The sequence below is a fragment of the Miniopterus natalensis genome, chromosome 2 (genome assembly GCF_054644295.1).
Source record: "Miniopterus natalensis isolate mMinNat1 chromosome 2, mMinNat1.hap1, whole genome shotgun sequence".
Lineage (NCBI taxonomy): Eukaryota > Metazoa > Chordata > Mammalia > Chiroptera > Miniopteridae > Miniopterus > Miniopterus natalensis.
In genome coordinates, this window is record NC_142082.1 from 70800466 (window position 1) to 70822771 (window position 22306).

General features: G+C 35.7%; 1 protein-coding gene across 1 annotated transcript in view; it reads right to left on the bottom strand.

Annotated features, from left to right (window-relative positions):
• The window catches only part of VWA8 (von Willebrand factor A domain containing 8), a 333552-nt gene that overhangs the window by 141439 nt on the left and 169807 nt on the right, over nucleotides 1-22306 (bottom strand). The window contains exons 22-26 of the mRNA XM_087814315.1: nucleotides 10811-10886; nucleotides 8764-8899; nucleotides 6227-6346; nucleotides 3698-3903; nucleotides 1986-2137 (exon numbers count right to left, since the gene is read on the bottom strand). Coding sequence (XP_087670441.1) covers nucleotides 1986-2137; nucleotides 3698-3903; nucleotides 6227-6346; nucleotides 8764-8899; nucleotides 10811-10886 — 690 coding nt within the window. The remainder of the gene's footprint in view (nucleotides 1-1985; nucleotides 2138-3697; nucleotides 3904-6226; nucleotides 6347-8763; nucleotides 8900-10810; nucleotides 10887-22306) is intronic.

Consider the following 22306-nt stretch of genomic DNA (forward strand, 5'->3'; position numbering starts at 1 on the left):
AATCGCCTAGCAGGCAAGAAGAGCCTGCCCAGGGAACCGCCAGTTGGTACCAGATTATCGGGATTATCAGGGGAAGGAGGAGGGGAAATTCCTTTGCTGGGCACATGCATAGCAGAAGCCAAGATCGCAAGGGGGAAATCCGTCTATGAAGTACGCTGGGTAGAAAGTAAGATGGCAACCATAGGGGGCAGAGCCTAGCCTGGGGAAAGAATCGGAAAGGACGAGAGACACAGAGCCCGGGAAGAGCCGGGAACGGACTGGGTAAGGGAAGAACTCGTCAGAAGCCCGGGAAAATTGGGACATTGGTTATCTTGAAAGGGTGCCTGGTCCTTCCCAAGCCCGAGATAATATAACCCACACTTAACATCAGTCGCTCTCTCCGGTAACAGCCGCCTGCCCTGAGCTCAGGCATTCTCTCTATAGCGCAGCCCGCAGCCGCAGCCCGCAGCCCGCAGCCCGCAGCCCGCAGCCCGCAGCCCGCAGCCCGCAGCCGCGAGGGCTCCAAGGGTAGACTGCAAGCACAGCCTGGGTACAGCAGCGCAGCACCAGCCAGAGCGCAGCCCAGGACAGACTAAGCCAGTCAGATAGAGTCAGAGACTAAACTGGGCTAAGCCTTGGCACAGCACAGAATTTCTGGGCACTGGCCCTATTTCTGGTCCTTCTGAAGACAAGGCTGGACTTTTTATGCAGTGTGGGGGGGGAGAGATGAGACCCTGGGGAACCTGGGGACATCTCTCCATTTCAACCCCAGTAAATCTTACAACACACCTCGACCACCCATATGTGGGTCCCCACAAATGCTTTTCTCACAACTCCATGAAAGGACCCCATTTCCACCAGCAACAAAATCACTCTTTCCAAAACAAATTTACTCACTCATTAATAATAAAAACCAATTCACTGATAATTTCTAATGTAAGTCTATTTTGAGCAAAAAAGGGAAATATTTGTTTCTCTTTAAGAAATCCTTGAAGGAATTGTTAAAGCTTTAATGATGTATTTTTAATTGGCATATATTCTGACAAGTTTTTATAATAACGTCAAAGAGTAAATGAGTATGATGTATATATACTTAAGATATATATTTATATATGTGGGTGTGTATATGTAAAGACACACATATAGCTGAACTAACCATTAATTTATATTTAGTAATTTTTTTCTAAGGAAGGTAGAGTGCCTCCTATATGAAACTAAAGTTAAATGATACTTTAAAAGTAATTCTTGTGCCTTAGGAATTTATGCTAACTATATTTATATCAAAGCATTGGAATCATTATCATAAGTTAATAAGTTATGCATTTTAAAAATTGTTTTCTAGTGAATTTGCATGGATTTAACTACTCTACTAATAAACTCTGTCAAATATCTTTCTGGTCAACAATATATTTGCAAGATTCTTTGGAAAGTTTAAGTACGTAGCCTGTAATTACAAAATAAAAGTCAGGCAACCAGCCCACATGAAACAAACCCCCTTATTTTCACTGCCTCTTTCATCTGTCAAGCTAAAATAAGTAACCAAAGATCTCTTAAATTAATATGATTATAAATTTAGAAACTATCATAACAGAAAAGTATATGGTGACATAAATAAGAACATCTTAACTACACACATACTATCCCTTTACGTCGTGTTCATGTTTGTACAATGATTCTGTGCTAGATTAGGAAATAGTGAGAGTCATAGTAATTCAACAAAAAGACAGAGACTGTTAAAGAAACAAATATTTCCCTTTATTTGATTATATTACATCTACTCTTGGAACATTCAAAATAATTGAAATTCTTAATTTACAGTCTTCTAAATAATGCTATTTAACTGAAAGCCAGTCAGCAAATAGCAACATATATTTTAAAAGTTTACTTGTGGAAAGTAATTTCCACACCAACTCAATTAGTAGGGGATAAGGCAGATTCAGAATTATCAGCATTTGAGAATCAGAACAGTAACACTCAACATTTTATCAACAATGAGTTTGCCTTACTCCTTTGCCAGCTGCACACTGGTAGGTTTTGCTCCAATAGGTATCCCATACTTGTGCAAAGTGTTAGTCAAAATCTCCCGCATGTCGTTGTTGTAGGAATCAAAGTCAAACACATTCCTAACCACACTGGAGAGGCCTTCGGTGGGAAACTTCTGCATTAAAAAAAATACCTTGTTACGTATGTTATAAAATACATAGTATAAAGATTTATAAAACTGACAGAACAATAATGATCCAATGAACTTTAGCAGATTAATAGCCTTGTCTCATAACCAGATAGGAGGAATATATACATTTTCTCTTTTAATGTTTGCTCTGATGACTTAAGATTTTCCTTTTTAAATAAATATTAGGATTTAAGGGGGCACAGTTCGTTCTCTCAAATGTTAAATCATGTTAGATCAAATGTTAGATCGTGGTGTTCAGTGGCTTCTACTGCTTTCTGAAATCTCCTGACTTAAAAATGAATACCAGATTGAACAAATTAAAAAATACTGTTTAAACAAAGGAGAGCACTGAATATCTATACAGAAATATTTAGAGAAGTCAATGGTCTATGAATAAATGAAAAAAATAACAGAACAAGAAAAGACAGAAAAAAGAAAGTAAAACTATAAAGCACAGAGAAATAAGGAGTAGCAGAGGGAAAGAAAATAAGTATTACTAACAGCTAAATTCACACTAGTGTAAATTTACACTAGTAGTGCCCTCTGGGTCCTTCACTGGCTCTGTCTTTTCTTAAGCACTGATATCTGAGCTGGACTTATCATGGTTTTATAGGCAGAATAAAGCTCTCTATATTTCTTTATAGGTTTTCCTTGGAGGGATGGGGATGGGGCAAAGATGAAGAGTCATGAGGCTATGACTATTAGCTTAAAGTTCATTTTTTTCTTATTTCATAATTATTAAATTTTTATTGAGCATTCTTCAAACTCATCTTAAATGAGTTTGAATAGAAGAATATGATTATATGAGTACAACACCTAGTTTTTTAAACAGTACAAAGTAAAGACAATTTTTAACAAATACTTTATAAATTATAATATACCATCTAATTGTTATGTATAGTTATTTCAACTCTGCATGCTGTACGAACTACCTAATTTCTAAGCAAATTAATCGCTGAATTGAAAATAAATAGACTTATAAACATTATATCTAATCATTAGGTCTAATAATTATCTGTTATAAATAGAATTTACATAGTTTTTTTGTTTGTTTTCTTTACCAAGGCTGATAGACTACCCATTATACATGGCTACAAGGAATTTCATTCTTCTGTTATAAAACTTTCTTGCCGTATTTACAGGTATATAATCAATACTGTTGGTTCCTAGTTTGTTTTCTGTACCTAAGTCTTTTGTTTTCACTCAGATACTATGTGCTTGCTGTATAAAGTCAAATAGTAATAAAGTTTCCCTGCTGTCCCACTCTTTTGTCTGCCCCCCGCCCCCCATCCCTCTAAGAAACGCCACCAAATTTCCTGGCTCCTTAGTAATGACCACGGCATAAAACTACCAAACTCAATTCAAAAACTAAACATAAAATGTCCACTGGTCTTCTAGATTTAAAATCTAGATTACAAACACTTCATATTATATCACCTGAATCAGTATAATATTACAGAAACTGAAAGACTTGGTATAAATTAAGCAGTCTAAAAAAAGATTGATGGTTTCTTTTAAACATTTATGCACAGGCGGTTGCCATACCTGTAAGTGCTTGACTATGTTGACAACTTCTCTGGTAGAATAAGGGTAGTTAATAATCCCCTGGTCAGCTAAGCTCCTCAGCTCTCCAAAGGCAGCCACAAGCTTCTGAAGGATGGGCTCGGGCACATTTGGTCCATACTGCCTGAGCATCTCGAGCTCTGAATGCGGCTTGGGATTATCAACTGCATGGCAGCTAAAAATATCACCTATAGGGGAAAAAAATTTCACATTCAGCATGCAACTAATCCATTATAATGCCACAGGAAATATACAGTGGTTGTTTAGAGAGCCACTGGTTGCTCACAAAAGCACTGCTATTTTTAAATGTATAAAGCTGTACAGAAAGCCCATCCACAATAGGATGACATAGAGAAGACAGCAAATGACTAAAGAAAAGGAAACCCCACAAATAATACTTGAATACAATCTCATTGGCAGATACTCAAATATAAACAGCAAAAAAGAGAAACCCCATGTATTTCTGCCATCCCACTTGCTACCCCATAGGCACCCCATGTTAACAGCAGCTCCCTGCACTTACTCTTTTTTTAATGCACACATACAAGCATATATAGCTTTGGTGCTTTATTCCTTTTCCACTCAATTGGAAAATAATCTTCATATGGTTCTGAGACTGCATTTTTAACTTTAACAAATGTTGAATAGCTTGAGAAATTATATACATCCATCTCATATGCAAGTTTTACGTATGCTAAAAAAGGGGAATCGGTATCATCATTCTCTAAATAATTTCTGTGTTGTGCAGATTGCTAGAATATACTTTAGAAGTTAGTTTTGGAAAAGTAAACCTACAGAGACAATGTCTAAATTAGAATCAAGAAGAAGGAATGTAGGAACACAAAATATTTCATCTGTAATTTAGGCAACTGAGAATATATTACAAAAATATAATCTATGCTCAAGAGAGATGACTTTCTCATATCAAAAGTTCATACAATTCTACTGATTCATAATCCAGGAGACCAGGGACAAAATGAAGTTAAAGTTGCATTATTTAAGATGTTCATTTTAGAAAGAAAGGACATCTAGATCTTACTTTGACTTAGAAACCATTTGACTCTTTGTTTTATCATTATTATGTATTTATAAAAACAACTGAATAAAATACAAGCCACGACAACTTCAAACTTGTATCTCATATTCTAAATCCGTTAAATACAAATGGGAAGAACAGCTTTTGCTTTTGGGGGGGAAAATCAAATGTAACATTAATATAAAGCTATAATTACCCTTCATTTATTCATTCATCAAATAATTATTAAATGTCTTCCATGTGCTGAGTACTACTCTAAGTACTTTACATATATCAGTGATAAAAAACACAAAAATCCCTGTCCTCATGGAGTTTATTTTCTGGTATAGGGAAATAATAAAAAATAAGTAAAAATGTTAGAAATTCTATGTTTCAAAAAAAAAAGAAAAAACACAGAGTAAAACATCAGAAATGGTGATGGTAGGGAAGTCAGGCTGGTAGGGCGTCTTGTCTGCAAAAGCAGATATCGAGGGTAAAAGCATTCCAGGCGAGAGTACAGCTAATGCAAAGACCCTAAGGCAAGCATAACCTGGCATGTTCCAGGAAGAGGCGGTAAAGCAGAAACACTGGGATAGAATGAGTGATGGGGAGAGCAGAATAGAAAACGAGGTCAGAGAGATAAGAGGATTTGGGAGGAGTGTAGACATAATCATGTACACATATCCCTCTTGCCTTTTGTTTTTTATTATTTCAAATGGTAGACTACTATATCCACTATTCTGATTTACTATATTTTGAGAATTTTTTTAAATTGGCATGGGTAAACTTATCCCATCTTTTTTTTTTAAAGAGCTGTACAGTATTCTGTGTGGATATAACAGAATTTCTTTATCCAGTCCCATTTGGGTTGTTTCCATTTTTTGCTACTATAAAAAATGCTACATTGCCTATTTTTGTGCTTACATCATTGCATGGGTAATTCCCTTGGATGAATTCCTTGATGTGGAATTGCTACATCAAAAATCCTCCTAGGACACTGAGCCTGTGCATGCCGAGTATGAGAATTACCAATATTCAGAATTACCTACTTGCCATAGAAAGGAATGTTCTTAAAGGCTCCTGATGATTAAGTTTAGCCCAGGGCCGTCCCAGTCAATGTGAATCAGTATTCTGAGCTGGCCTCCAACCTTTCCATAGTTAAGGGGATATAACAGAAACCAAACACTAAAAATCATTACTTATTTTGTGTTTTACTTCTAAGATGCCCTAAAGAACAAAGTATAGTGTAATTGTTTAAGAAAACAGGCTCTGGAATCAGAGCCAGGCTTTAACACCCATTATCTAAGTGCCCCTAGAAAAAGTTAATCTCTGTGAATATCAGATCTTCCCTCTAAAACAGGATAGCAAATGCCCTCCCAGGTGGCTGGGATGATGACACAGCAGCATTCAGCGACAACCATTACAGCAGTGTTATGACGACAGTACTATTATTGCTATTGCTACTGTTTCGTTGTTGTTATCATTATTGCTTTTACCTAAAGTACCGAAGAAATCATTGCCTAGGAAAGGAAATCCAGGTCTGTTGGCCAGAACAATCATCCTAAAATCAGGATGAATCACTATAACATTTTCTCTTCCATTGACATTAGCAGAATCTGAAAAACAAAATTTCTATTTATTCTCTATTGATATTTAATAATTCTTAAGAATACTAAGTTACAGCCTTTAAATAATATAACAAGTAGTCATACTGTTCAATTATTTAAAAAAACCTCTAAGAAATCTGGTTATAACAACTTGGTTGCAGAAAAAAACTTTCTTAAGAAAGTATGTGTAAGAACAGAATACTGATAAAGCATATACTAATTATACAGGAACTTGCATTTTTATGTAAGTTCAGTGTACACCTAAAAAAGCAAAGTTGTCCAAATGTACCCTTCAGTACTTAAACTTGGCTTCAGATGCTGTTATTCGTTAAAAAAGAAAAAAAAAGGAATCCGTAACAAGGGATAATCCAAAGCACACTCAAGGACAACCCAAACATCCTTTGGTTTTTACCAAATCAGCAGCTGCATCACTTTGCATAGAACCTGCCATTATGCAGCCAAGGAGTGACTCCTGTTCAGACTATATACCCTGAAACTTAATAACACAGAACAAAGGTCCTAAACACAGTCAACTAATCAGCACAATGATGGTTTCTTTCCAATGAAGAAATTCTACCATAGTTCTTAAAACTAAGTAATTTCAAGATTACTGGAGCTTTCTTTGTGCAAATGTTTAAGGTACTAAAGGAACTGGATACTATCACTTAAAAATTGTAGTTGTGAAGCACCTGCAGTTTCATTTGAGTCTATAAGAATCTACACTTGTATACTCTTTTATGACACCGAAAACTAACCTTTCAATGTACCATATAGTCATGCACTAATACAACCAGTAGTTTTCATGTTTGATCTCCATTAATTTTAGTAGTGGCAAATAACAAGGTATGTGGTCACAGGCAAAATTTAGTTAATTAAAATAAAAATGATAAAAAATGAAAATTTAAAAAGCAAACAAAATGAAAAACATAGCCCTAGAAGTGATGCTTTACGAAACCATGTTCAAAAGAGCTTCAGGGTTTAAAATATTGTTTACACTCAAACCTGAGTTTAAAAATTATGATGCACCTTTTACTTCTAGACTGTCTTTCAAAAATGTATCAGAAAATGTAGATGGTTACCAGGATATAATGTCACTCCTTATCTACAATTTGTTTCAGCAATTCTTTCTTGCTTTCCATTTCAGTATCCTCATATGCCTCTAACTTAAAGGGCAGGCAGGATTGTATACCTTAGAGTCCAAATGATCTTTCCTAGAGATAGTATTCAGGCTGTCTAACTCAAATTCTCATTTTTCCCATAAATTCACTGTGAAACTGAAATATTAGAATACTTTTATCAGTACTGAGTTTCCTGGGTTCAGAAACAGCAATCTTGTAATGACAATGCCTAAGAACATCTTTGTGGTTACACACTTGAACTTTTTCTAAAACAAAATATCTTTATTGATTTCAGAGAGAGGAAGGGAGAGGGAGAGGGAGAGAAAGAGATAGAAACATCAATGACGAGTCATTGATCGGCTGCCTCCTGCGCGCCCTCTACTGGGGATTGAGCCTGAAACCAGGGCATGTAACCTGACTGGGAATCGAACCATGATCTTCTGGATCATAGGTCAATGCTCAAAGGCTAAGCCATGCTGGCAGAGCACACTGTACATTTTTAATGAGGTCTCTTTTACATGTTCTCTTCGAATATTGAAGATTTTAGTTACCAGTCTTAACTTGTTTGGTTACCCTGCTATTGGCTATTTATTTTCAATGGCTAGTTATAGATTTTCAAGCCTTTTCATGACACAAAAATGTTAAATTAGAAACTAGAAAATGTTCTCACATTGCATTAAACAAACTTAATTTTCCTTTATAGTTTAACTGGACTGTTTAGATTCATCTACTACATTTTCTCTAACAACATCAACAGAATAAATAAATAAAAGGAAGACGATAATCCAAAACAGAGGACAACTTCTTCCTGAGGCAGGTGTGTGTGTGTGTAATATACCTGTATACACACACCTGTTCACACATAGGTGATAAATATATGTATAACATAAAATGGCCAGCAAATTATCTAATTATACTGAGATAATGACATTAATTTTAATATTGTAATAGAAACATGCTAGAGCTTTAAAAAATTCCAGATAACAACCATAAAAGAAAATATATTACACAATAATTGAAAGATGAGTATAGTAAGGATTACATGTTGGTATTCTCAGAGTAGAAAAATTTGAAGCTGATCTGTCCTAAAACTATTATTGAAATTTTCAAAATACTCTCTGGCTACAAAAAATATAAAACTGAGAAAGCTATATTCAGACATACTGATTTTTGTAAATGACTGTCAGTAAGGACAACTTGAACTTACACTTGTTGCTTGGAGATTTAAAGCCAGCTAAGGATGTGACCAAATACCAGGGAAGTAAAAAATTGCATATATTGAAGGAAGAGTTGCTTTTTTATACTCACTTGCAACGATGCGTCTTCCATCTGCTAGAATCATTTCTCCATTTTCTACTAGAGTTTTTAAAATACAGGTGACATTTGTTGGGGCCTTGTCTGCCTCATCTACTACCAGAACATGACCCAACTTTATTGCTTTAACCTTTGAAGACAGAACATTTACCATAAACAAAAATGAAAGCAAACATTTTAAATTTCATCATTCAATACTTGGGATTTATAATAGCTGGTTATGGTTAAGTTATGCACACACAGTCACAAAGAAAGTCAGTAGCAGAGCTGGAGACAAAATTTACAGATCTCCACAAAAAGCTTCCAATAGTTACTAAACTGCTAACTCTGCCGTAATTACTTTATTTCCCTCTAGCAGTATAATTATTCCCATGTTGATAAAGTCTACAACATATTACACATGAGAGTAGGGGAGATTTAAAACAAATATTTTATTCCATTATCCCATGGGGGTGGCATGAGACATTACAACAAATGGTGGATTTTAGAACACTGCATTTGTTATGTCTCTAAAAGAGTATACAATTTTTATAGGTAAGAATGGATTGTGAAGAGGTAGGTATTCAAGACAAAGGGTATAAATAGTCAAACTCAAGAAATCCTGAGGCCTACTGCGAGAAGAGTGAATAGGAATAGTCCATCTCAGCTGAAGCAGAGGTTAAATATAAGAAAAGAAGAGGGTCTGAAAGGGTAGATCAGGTCTCTGCTAGATCAGGTCTCTGCTACTAAAAAATATGTACCGTCCCTCACTAAGTAATGGGATGTAACTAAAGATATATGAGTTCAGATATGATAAGAATGGATCCTGGAGCTATACTTTAGGACATTTAATCTGGCAGCATATGCAGAATTGACTAAAGGGGGATTAGCATAATAATTTGGTCAAAAAATGTTTTGGGGACCTGATTTCAGAGGCGAAAACATGGGGAAAATGGAAATAAAAAGCATCAGACTGATCTCAAGAGTTTTTCAGAGGCATAATCTATATATAGTCTTGGCAACTGATTAGATGGGAAGAGGGGAAAGGAAAAAATAAGAAAACGTCCTAGGTCTTCGGTGACTGAATGAATGGTAACATTATGAAAAGAAAGGTAAAAGCTATGAAAACTCTTTAAAACATTTGGGTAGGAAGAGATACTCAATGAATTTAAATGTAAACCCAAAGATTATATTTTTAAATAGTAAGGAATATCTCATAACATACAATGGACTAAATCATAAATTTTTCTCATTACATAGTTTTGGCAAATAACTGTAAGGAAATACAGACTGAAAAATAAGTGATTCCCTCTACAAAAAATATTTTATTCGATATTCTTAAAAAAGTGATAATGACTTTTCTTTTTAATTTCAGGGTAAAAATAAATTGCATTAAAAAAGAAGAGAACTCATACAGCTTCTACCCCCAACCTCAGTCTTCCTTTTCTGTTCAGGGAAAGTTAGGCCCAACCTGGGAGAATTCAGGGAGGAGTTCCTAAAGACTCCAGTCACCGGGGTCTGGACCACAGAGGCTCGTTCTCATGATGGCTTATTCGCGCCATTGCCGCGAAGGCATTATCTACACAGAGGGCTAGGACAGGCAAGCAGGATTTCTTTTGGGCCTTATGTGAGAAGATGAGGAATGGATCTTTCTAGCTGCCCAAAACATTGGGTTAATATGTTATTTATTAAAATCATTTTTAAAAACATCCCAGAAGCATTATCTAATTTCAAACTCTCCTCATATGGGGAAAAAACAGAAAACTATTTTCTTTTTCTTTTTTAAATTCTAGAATGGAAAAGAAATCATTAGAGGATTTCAATCATTACCCTAAATCTCTCACTCTGGAGAGAGAACAGAGTAAGAAACAATGTTATTTTCCCCAAATAACATGCAATTAAATATCCACTCCCCAAATGACATATAAATGAGCTTTCCCGTTAAGACTGAAATATATCGAAATCTATGGGAGGCTCCCCACTCCCCCATCAAAGGCTGAAATACAACTATTATAAAAAATATATATACAGTTGAGAATATTCATATAATTGGATTACTAACCAAAGGTGAGTCTTCATACACAATAAGTCCATCTTTAACAGAAGGCTGAAGAGTAAGGGTTTGTACTGTGGTGTCCCTAAAGTTAGACCAACACATTTTATAATTAGGAAATAAAATGACAATTGATCATGAATAAAAATACAACAAAGAACATTTCTTATTTTCTTTTTGTTCATCATCCTATTTTTCCCAAAATGAATAAAAATAGCAGGTGAAATTCTGTTCAGCAAGAATACTTTGTAGATGTAAATATAAATTACAAGGGTTTGGGAATTAATCCAGGTTTACAGATTATCCAAGTTCTTTACTTCTCTTTTTCCTTCCAGATAAAAAGACTGATCGCTTCTCCTTCCCTTGTGACCACTTCACTCCTCAAAATCACTTCCTGAGGGTGAAGAGGAGAAATTAAAAAAAATATGTTTCTATGATATATACATTATTTGTATTATTTTAAAATAATTTTGATGGTGAGTTTGGTGATGACTGGAATGTTGACCTGCCAATTAAAGCAAGTCTATGAACTACACATCCTGGCCCTGGCCCAATCAATCTGCCATCACTAGGCAAAAGTCAGACTATCTCACCTCACTCACATTTCTGTGATTGGGGCAATCCATTTTATTTTCTTAAATCCACCTGCTACTATTTACATGACCACCCTCTTTAGATTACAATGTTCAGAAGTATTAATAATAAGCTACCTAGATGCTATATGCGCCTCACATGAGGAAATATGTTCACTCCACCATGAATATTCTTGTCAAAAATGTGAAATGTGTGTTCATAAACTGCAGGTGAGAGGTAGGTCCAGACATTTTTAAGGGGATCAATTTTATATCTTCACCTTTTACATATGCTCTATCTTATGGCCATCTTGATCACATCACACAGAGAATTAAATGACTTTTAAATGTGAGTAACTCCTTCCTTTACAAGAGTTCAGAGTTGTTTTATCAAACTTATTCAAAATAAAATGTAAAGTTACAATTGTGCTGCTTTGAGTACCTACTATGTGTAAGACACTACCTGGAATGGGAACTTCAGACTTTAGTGCAATAACATACTTCTGAAACTTCTACCCAAATTCCAAATTCTACTATAATAAAATTATAAAATGTGTTATCTATTAGAAAAAAATAAATACATGAAAATCACAAAGAAAACTTCAAATATAAGTTAAGTCAATTTTTTTCATTAGCAAAACATACTTAATCAAAATTAGTCCACTGCTTTGAGAGGCAGTAGAGAGGTGTGGAAAGAGAACTTTGGAATCAGACCAATCAGGATTTAAATTCTAGTTCTTGCCAATTATTGCCATATGACCTTGGGTCAGTAATAAACCCTCCCCCAGGAGGCTCACTGATAGAACACTTGGAAAGCACCTAGCACAGTATATGGCAGATAAAGAGTGCATTTATATGTCAGCTTAACTATTTCTTGTTATCACTATTGCTGCTCTTATGACGGAAAGTTGCTTGTCTGTCCAACTTCTACTTGATCTTCAAGTTTTTTAGCATAGACAGTATTTATAGGAAATGCCCTCATTGACCCTTTTAAGGCCAGGTTAGGTGGCCTTGCTGTCTGTTTCCCCTGAGCCCTGGACCACACCCTGTTTTAGCCTTTAACATCCTATACTGTAGTTTTATTTTAATATCTACCTTTCTACAAAGACTGTAAGATTGAGTGTAGACCACATCTACCTTGATCTAACTTGTCCGTCATCCTGTTCCCAGAATCCAAGGGATGTCTCACTCATTGGAAGAATTTAATAAATATTTATTGAGTAAATGAACGTAAGAATGAAATGAACAAAAATGCTAAATGTTGAAAAATCAACTGTAGCTTACAGTGCCACATACAATATATGCACTTCCAAATTCATTGGATCATGGAACTCTTTTTTTTTTAAATAATCTGGAACTACAGAACTCACTTGTGTAATAGTTGAGTCTGATTAAGGCTAATTCACTTAGAGATAGGAATCTTCCTTATTCATTTATAAGTAAGTGTTGCAAAGTACAGTCATGTTGAGGAGTACATTTAGGGTTCACTAGTCAAGGGTTTGAGGGGCAGATTTTTGATGTCCATCATGGACTCCAGTTGAGCTGAATTTCACTTATTATTGTAGCAGGTAACTTCTGCATCAGAGTCTTCATTTACCAGGGTGTCAGCAGGTATGCTGGCAATACAACTACTGACATTTAGAACTTCTAGACAACCTGCCCTATTCGCAGCTAGCTTGAAAGGCTTCTCCCTCTAACTTGACCAAATGGTGACTGACTTCTTTAATTAATTCCCTGGCAGTCTGGCACACTGCCTTCCCCGACCCCTATTCCAAGCTTCCAACCCCATAATCCAGGACTTGGTGCTAGTTCCATGATCTACTGCTTCCTAAGGCCCTAGCACTACACCTTACAAAGAATCTATTACTACACTTTAATCTTCACTAAAATTCAAATTAAAATGTGTCTAAAATAAAGCCCTGAGGGATGTTAAGGAAAGTGAAAATATATTATGACAATTTATTGGAGCTTAATAACTTTTAGTATGAATAAAATGTTTCTTATACAATATAATAATATATGGTCGTATGTTCATTTTCTATATTCCTGGGTCTTATAAGTTTACTGTAGGAAGTAGTTTATGCTATCTTTTACTAAAAATTAATTTTTAGAGTTTATAAAAACCAAGAGCAGGATTTAATTAATATTACTTAAATTCACTGTTAATATTCTAGCAATACAGAGGGGGTGGGTGAAGAAGAGAAAATGATGTGTTCACACGGATTTTTATAGTAATATAGTGAATTTCTCACTTCAGCTGTCACGTATTTAATGGGCAACAACATGACACCTTCCAGCATCAAAATGGAAAAAGGAACTCTTGTATCATTGTTGGTAGAAAGGAAATTCAGTTATCTTAATAATTATAGTGCTTCATAGCAGATTAAGAATAGGAAATTCACCTGGCCGGGCGTGGCTCAGCGGTTGAGCTTCGACCTAGGATCCAGGTGATTGGGGTTCGATTCCAGGTCAGGGCACATGCCCGGGTTGCGGGCTCGATCCCCAGTGAGGGGCGTGCAGGAGGCAGCCGATCAGTGACTCTCTCATCATTGATGTTTCTATCTCTCTCTCTCCCCCACTCCTTTCCTCTCTCTGAAATCAATAAAGATATGTTTAAAAAAAAAAAAAAAGAATAGGAACTTCAAGCTGAATTCCGACTTTAAAAGGCAAAATTAAGCTGGCTGGTTGGTCAGTGGTTAGAGCATCAGCCTAGGCACTGAAGGGTCACAGGTTCAATTCCCAGTCAAAGGCATGTACCTGGGTTGCAGGTTCAGTTCCTGGCCCTGGTCCAGGTACCTGTGGGAGGCAACCAATCGCTCTCTCTCTCTCTTCTTTCCTCCCTCCCTTCCACTCTCTCTAAAAATCAATGGAAAAAAAATATTCTCGGGTAAGGATTAACAACAACAACAACAACAAAAAAGGCACTTAAAATTGCTCTACAATACTTGAATCCTGATAGCATACAACTTGTGAAATTAAAACTATAAGCACAAATCAGATGACTTCCAAAAGGGATTGCAAATGAAGATAAACACAAATGGGAATTTATAAGATAAAAAGGATTTTTATTGTTCTTGTTATTGATCCTTTGTCTTATACATGAAAAGAAATGCAAAGGCTAGTAAAATACATAAAATGAAAATTAACTTTAAAAAGTAGGTTGGCTTATATTCTACCAAGTTTCCCTGAATATATAAGAGTAGAAAACAATCCACTGTCTTCTGCATAGTACTTAATACAAAAAGGACAATTGATTTACAAATATCCTATAATATTATAAACTTTAACTTTACTTCCTAAGTGGTCAGGTGACCACTGTTGTCACAGGTGGCATATGAATTGACTCTTAAAAGCTGACTCTTTTTCAGAGTATTTGATTAAAATGATTGCTCTGTATGTATAAGCATCGTGGATCAAAGAAATTAATTTTCCAGACAAATAAGCAATAACCTTAGGAGAACATCTTATTTGCTACCATTTCCATTCTATTATGATTTGTTCCTCTCAGGAACAGCTTTGAAACATAAGCTTATAAAAGTTTAAATAGAGTCAATAATTTCAACACTACTGGGAGAAGAAAAGTTAAAACACATCTAGTCACATTTCCTCAGTCTAAGGTTTAACAAAGATATGGCTTCCCAGTACACAACAGTTACCAGAACGCTTGATGAACTAATTAGAATGTGCCACTAACTGCTGGCACTTATGTTTGCACCAATTGTTCTCACTTCTTACTATTTTACAAACTAAAGCTGTCCATCAATGAAAGCCTGTGTCAAAAGGAGGCTACTCAAAGAAATATGGTGCTAAACTGTAGTCTTCTTTAAATCTGTGACTTTGAAGTTTTTAAAAATTGGAGTAATTAATGTTTCAATAGTAATTTTAAATGATTTCAGAAGCAATAAAAATAATTAGCTTGTATAAGGACTAGGTTTTTTGTTTGTTTGTTTTTAGTCAAAATAAGGGAAGAAAATTGGCTTCTAGAGAGCAGGCACAATCTGTTCTGACATGCTGCTTGTGAAGGTACATTAAGCTAATATCCTCTAATTTATTAAGGAGCAAAAGATCTCAAAGCAGTCATGTTTATTTTGAGGATGATATCTTAGTGAGCTCTATTTTAATTGGTTTATGGTTATTTTCTCTTAGAAAAACAATGATAATTAAACATAAGAGAGAAGGAAGAAATAGAAACAGTTTCAAATAGCTGACAAGAATCTTCTCTAACTTTTTGGTTCACTAAAATAAATATGGCTATAGCAAGAGTCCACTCATTAATATAAGCCAAACATGAGAAAGGAGAGATATGATATGGCATGTAGGAAGTATGTAACAAATTTAAGAATTTTTTGATGTTTACAAACATTCTGGGCTCTCTACTGAATAGCAGTACACCACCTTCCTGCTCTGCCTATAAACAGCAAATTCATTTCACCACGTTGGAAAAGAAACTGCCCCAGGCCCTCACACAGAAACAGTTATTATTACAAGCAGTGTTGCCATCTAATACAAAAAGAGGAAGAAACAAATAAGCTATAATTACCACAGTGAAAATTAAAAACCAGCAGTGACCTAAATCTGAATCCTCCTAGTTTGGTCAATTGCTTACCCTCCTGAAGCCCAAGATTACTCATCTCTACATAGGGGATAGAACACATGAGGCAATATAGTAGAATAAAAGGTAAGGAAGATAAAAGTGGAGAGAGAAATAGTATTACAGTATGTGCTTTGAGTGTTTTGAGGGAAAAGTCCTTTTAGTAAGATAAGTAAAATATAATTTCTACCAAAGTAAAAAGATTCCACCTCTTAAAATAGTTGCTGTAGAGGACAAGTAGTTTATGTAGTAGTCAATCAATCACTCATCACTAATATATCCAGATGCAGAAAATCCTAACAAACCATAAAAAAAAGAAGACATTAGGGGGATATTTGTGAGAGGAAGTCTACTGTGATGTAACACTTTTCTCTTCAGAGGCAGGTTCTTGCTGGGAAGAGCAGGTAAAAATAGCAACAACAAAACAACCATCTGATGGAAGCCAAACGTTTCAAAAGATGCTCACTTTTCAAAATCTGTTTACCCTCCCACTGCATCTAGCAATCCTCCAATATTCAAAGCCATGTGATAATCAAGTCTTTTAACAAACTCTGAAAGTTTGGTAAGCTGTCTAGCTTTCAAAAGGAAAACAAATCTACTAAAATGATATACTGAAAAACTCGATCTATTAACTTTACTCTGAAAACTAGCTTTCTGACCTGATAAATTTTAGAGACTCAACAAAATGACCTAATTTCTTTGTAGAAACTTTATTCATTCTTTTCCAGACAAAAAGATATACAGTGTGCAGATTCTTTGTTCTCCTTTTTCCCTGCCATCAAAAACTATATTTTCTAAAGTTTTTTAAGAGGAGTAGAAGAATGAAATGCAGATTAAAATACAAATTTGATGAGCATGCAAAGATGCACACACAGATGAAATCGGAATGTGAGGCTGGTGAATACTGTGTCCACTAGATAAATCTTTATAAAAAAATATAGTATCTAGTAATTTATATATTTTTTTAAAAGATTCACCACTGGGTAACAACATAAAAGTATTACAAAGAATCAAAATTTAATAAGTGACCACTTTTATAATATCAGGACATTCCAGAATCATTCATTCAACAAATATTTATTGAACAGCTACTTAATGGCCCTGCTTTAGATCCTGAACAAGTATCTGTGAACAAAACAGGTAAAATTCCTTCCACTAATGAGCTTAAATCAGCGATTTTCAACTGTTGTGCCACATGAATTTAAAAAATATATATATATCTTTATTGATTTCAGAGACAGAGGAAGGGAGAAAGAGAGAGAGAGACAGAAACATCAATGATGAGAGAACCATTGACTGGCTGCCTCCTGCATGCCCCAGACTGGAGATCAAGCCCGCAACCTGGGCATGTGCCCTGACCGGGAATCGAACCTCCATCGCCTGGATCCTAGGTCGATGCTCAACCGCTGGGCCACGCCTGGATGGGCACAAGAATTTTTAAAACATGCAATACCTGACTATTTAGTCAGGGGCACTAACCTCTTTTTCCTCAGATTGTCAAATAAAAAAAACAACAGCCAACACAACAACAAAGTCCAGTGTGAGTGAATAAAAATTATACCTATTTTTTGGTGTGCTGCAGAATTTTAGTAATTAGTTTATGTGCGCCATGAGGTGGAAAAGGTTGAAAATCTCTGACTTAGATTTATAGTATATTTAAGTGGACTTACTAATTGGACCATGCTAATAATGTACCACCTCTGGTACAGTATGAACTAGATGTTGCATAAGATTAAATATAAAAATAGTATCCACAGGCAATTCAAAGAAAAAACTAAAATATGTACTTCTGATCACCACACGATGACAGCGAGCCTGCTGCTACTTGAGTCCACCAGAAAAAGCATCTCCGTGAAGCTGGTTAGGCATGTCTGTTTTGGTTAATAACCCCAAATACATTTTTCATGTAATACTACCTAAAACTTACTATGTAAGTTGAGTTTTGTATATCTCTTAATATTATTTGATACATTATAATCTGTGAATCATTTTCTTCATTTCTAGTTATATACCAAGTGGAAAAAATTCCCAGTGCTCCAGTTTTAAGTTTATCACACTTCAACTACTTGAGTCAAACAGAAAGTATGTGAACAAGCATTATAGTTGGAGAATTCTTAACTTAAAGGAAATCTATGTTTAAGCTTTCTGTAATTTGCCTATTGTAATTTTTATGATAGATTTTCTTAAAGGAAAACACCACTACATCATAAAAAAAAATAATGAATATTGCCTTCAACTCCAGCCTGTCTTCCAGTGTCATCTTAATGGCAGAGAAGGAACAAATACCACCGAAGAATTAGAGGGCGGAGAACCAAAGAGGCTCTCTAAGCACGTTCTTTGTCATCTTTGTTTTATCTTAAAGTCTGGTGGAGATTCTGAACGCTATTCCATAATATACCCAGTTGTTTCCTTACAAAAATGTTTCAGTCACCACTAGGAAAACAGGAACAGGGAGCTGCTGTCCTGAGCCAACACCTTCTGGAGACTGGGTTGAGCTGAAGACAGCTGATACTGCACAGCAAGTTCCGCATCTGGCTGGCTTTCTCCTCTGGTATCTATCATGTTTCTTGAACCCAAAATTAAATAAATGAGTGGTTTAAATGGCAACTGTACTTTTCATTGCTTTATGCACTGGATGTTCATAAAGTGTCAGGATGTTCACTGCAGAGAGTCACCAGATGATGTTGAGAAGGCTGTATGCACAGCATCTTCAGCCTGTGCTGCTGGGCATTTCAACCGCATTGTTTAAAGATATCAAATAGCCATGTTATCTTAGGAATGAAAAGTTCTTTCATCTCTTGGGCAATCTCTTCTACCCTTTCAGGATGAATATAAGGGTGTGGTTTGTTTGTCCTATTCTGTCATTTGAGTTTAGGTATTATTGCTATTTATTTAAGGTTATTCAGAAAATCTCCAAAACCACACAAAAAGAGAAAATTACTTAATACATAGATGAAACTTTTTTTTAAAAGACATGATTATACAGACAAAAGACTAGAAATAGGCTAGTGTCATCAATGCTACTCAAATGTCAGTCATCTGAGGGAGGCTGTCCTAGCCAACCTATTAAAAATCTTAAACCCCGTGCCTGCCCCTTCTCTGCTTTATTTTTTTTCCATGGAACAACACTAAGCGATGTGCTACGTATTTCATTCTCTCATTCATTCTCTCTCTCTTAACAGCAACTAGAATGTACACATGAAGACTGGGGTTTTAGCTCTTTTGCTCTAAGGTATCATTCATGCTTAGAAGAGTGACCAGCATATTAACAGATGCTCAATAATGTTTGTTGAGAGGATGCATTCTAGTCAGCTACTTCAGTTATGTACCCTGAGGCTGTACTGAGTAACTGGTTGCTCTTAAGGTATTGTGCATACCTGTGTATACTTCTCCTGGAAAGTGTTTTCTTCCCTTCCCCCGTCTTTGCCTGACAAAGCGTTAAGGCCCATTCCTTAAAGTCTCAGCTCAAATGTGGCCTCCTCTTTGAAGCATTCCTTATTGCTCACTTCTATTCTCCCAGTTGAAATAACTGTTCCATAGAAAGTATTTTATACTTAACCATTTTAGTTGTTCATATAACTGTCCCCTTACAAAGAATATCAGCTATAGATGAGGGGATATCATCTTTTTTTATATGCCTAGTGCCTATTACCATGCCTCATACCTTCTAAGTATGCAATAAATGCTTGCCCTAAGAATGAATGAATGCATGAATATATTAAACAAATATATGTACTGCTAGTGGTAAAGCAGATTATTAAGCATGAAATGTTATAATATGAATAATTCAGAGATACTGTTCTCAAGAAGCTCACATGACAGGGAACTAGATATAAGACAAATATAATTCATGTCAGAAGGTGATAAGGGCTATACTAGAAATAAAAACAAAGTTCAGTGGGGAAAAAGAGGAGAAGGCAATTAATTCTGACTGAGAGAACCAGGTCTCAGTGATTGAAAATGATTTTAATTGGCTGGGCTGAGTAGAAGGTGCTTCAGGCAGAGGGACACACAAACATGTAGAAATCTGGAGGTACCAGAGGAGTTGGGAACATTGAGTATGTCTAGAATCTACATAGTGTGGAGGGGAGTGGACCTGGATAGGGTGAGTCAAAGTGTATAGTTTTCTTAAATATCACACTCAAGAAATGGAGGACCAATCACCTGTCCATTTCAGACAGAATTCTTACTGGACATCTCAAAGATGGATGGGAAGGACATATTAATTCATTTTTTACTGTATGTGTATCGAATGTCCACTGTACCCCAGACATCATGCTGGAAGGAAAGTTCAAAGACATATCCCTGCCTTAAGGAGAGCTCACTGTCTGGAAGGGGAGACAGAGGTGGGCGTGTGTAACCGTGATAAAGAGTGACATGTACAACAGCACAGCCTGTTCTAGGCCAGTAGCTCTAAACGTACTATCAATAAGAGTTTTCTTTTAAGAAGATACATTCTAAAATATAGAAAAATAAAAATGAAAAATGAGCTAAAGATGAAAACAAGGCCTTAAAAACAGTTTTAGATTTTGTTAATGATACAAAAAATTTTTGTTTTCATTAAAAACTGAAGATGGCTTTCTGGAGAGAACAATGTGGTTGACACACTTTATTATTGGTGTGATTTAAAGGTCTCGTCCAAATCCAGTTTATCTTTTACTTGTTTTAATGGCTAGTATAGCTGGAAAAGAGTTCTGATGAAGATCTAAACAGCAGAAGCACAATACTGCACTCCCTATAGCTCAACATAAATTTCATTTATCAAACATACAAAGGTTTTTATTACAATTAGGCTCGGAAATTTCCATCTTTCCTGATGTCAATCAGTGATTTTACAAATTAATTGGATAGTGCCACATTTTATATTTTGAACAAATGAATCACTGAAATTCTTCACTTATAAGATTTTAAACATGTTAGGAAATTGTATTTCAAATTGTTTTAGTGTGCAGACATGAGACATTTTAGGGGTGTATAATCTATTTCTATATTTCATACTTCTGACACCAAATGTGTGGGTTTTCCACACTCAGCTACTCTCTTGATTCTCTGCAGACACAAGTCGATTCATTTCTCACTACCTACCCAGTGGAGTTAGCGCACACCCCACAGATTAAAGGTTCATTCCCACAAAATTACCCCCAGTTCAGATGCCAATTGCAAGTCTGGGCTTCCCATACTTCTGATGTACTAGCTATAAACCAGGGGTTCCCATTACCCTCTTCTAGGTTCCATAATTTGCTAGCACAGCTTACAGAACTCAGAAAGGCCTTTTACTTACTAAGGTTGGCTTATTATAAGGGCTACAACTCAGGAATAGCCCAATTTCAGAGCTGCACAGAGCAAGTTATACGGGGAGAGGAGGAGGAATGTGCAGTGCTTCCATGGTGCCCTCGAGGGATGCACCATCCTCTTAGCTTCGCAACGAGTACCAACCTGGAAGCTCTCCCAATTCCACTGTTTAGGATTTTTATTAAGGTAGGTGTGACTGATTAAATCAATGGCCTTTGTTGATTAACTTAACCTTCAGTGGGTCTCCTCTCTCCTTCCCAGAGGTGGGGGTGGGGGTGGGGGGTGAAGCTGAAAGTTCCAACCCTCTAATCATATGGTTGGTTCCTCTGGCAACCTGCCCCCATTCTGAAGCTATCTAGGAGCCCTAGAGTCACCTTAGTAGCAAAATAAAATACTCTTATCACTACAGAGATTCCATGAGTCTTAGAACTGAGAATGAAAATCAAATATTGTATCAAAAAACACCTCTAAAACTCAGGAAATGGCAAGGGTTTTAGAAGCTCCTGTGCCAGGAATAAAGGCCAAATATATATATTTTATTATAATATCATAGGGTGACATACATTATTTTCATTCACAATAACTTAATAATTACAATGGTTACAAACATCTGATTTTAAAATGCTCTCTCCAGAGATTTAGTCTAAAGGAGTTATTTTCTCCTTTACTGCTAAAGCATGGCCTTCACCTCAAAGGATCAAATTAAAAATTTGTTTTTAATTTTTAAAATATCTGTGATATAACATTTCTCTAGCAGCCAATTAACACACAGAGGGAGCAATAAAATGTGAACTCTTGACTTCGTAAGACAAATTGTGTAAGTTTGACAGATCTTTTAAATACTATGAGATTATAAGTGAGACTGTAGTTAAGATTTTCATGGTCAGTTCCTATCTCATTACAAAATATTGCAATAAGTCTGGCTTTGCTTTAAGGGTCTTGTTTTTATGCTATATCAAACTGGAGACATCCTATATAGAACTTGTACAAGACTACTTTCTACTTCTTTATGGCAATGCTTTGTTTTGAATCCTTAAGTATTAATAACAG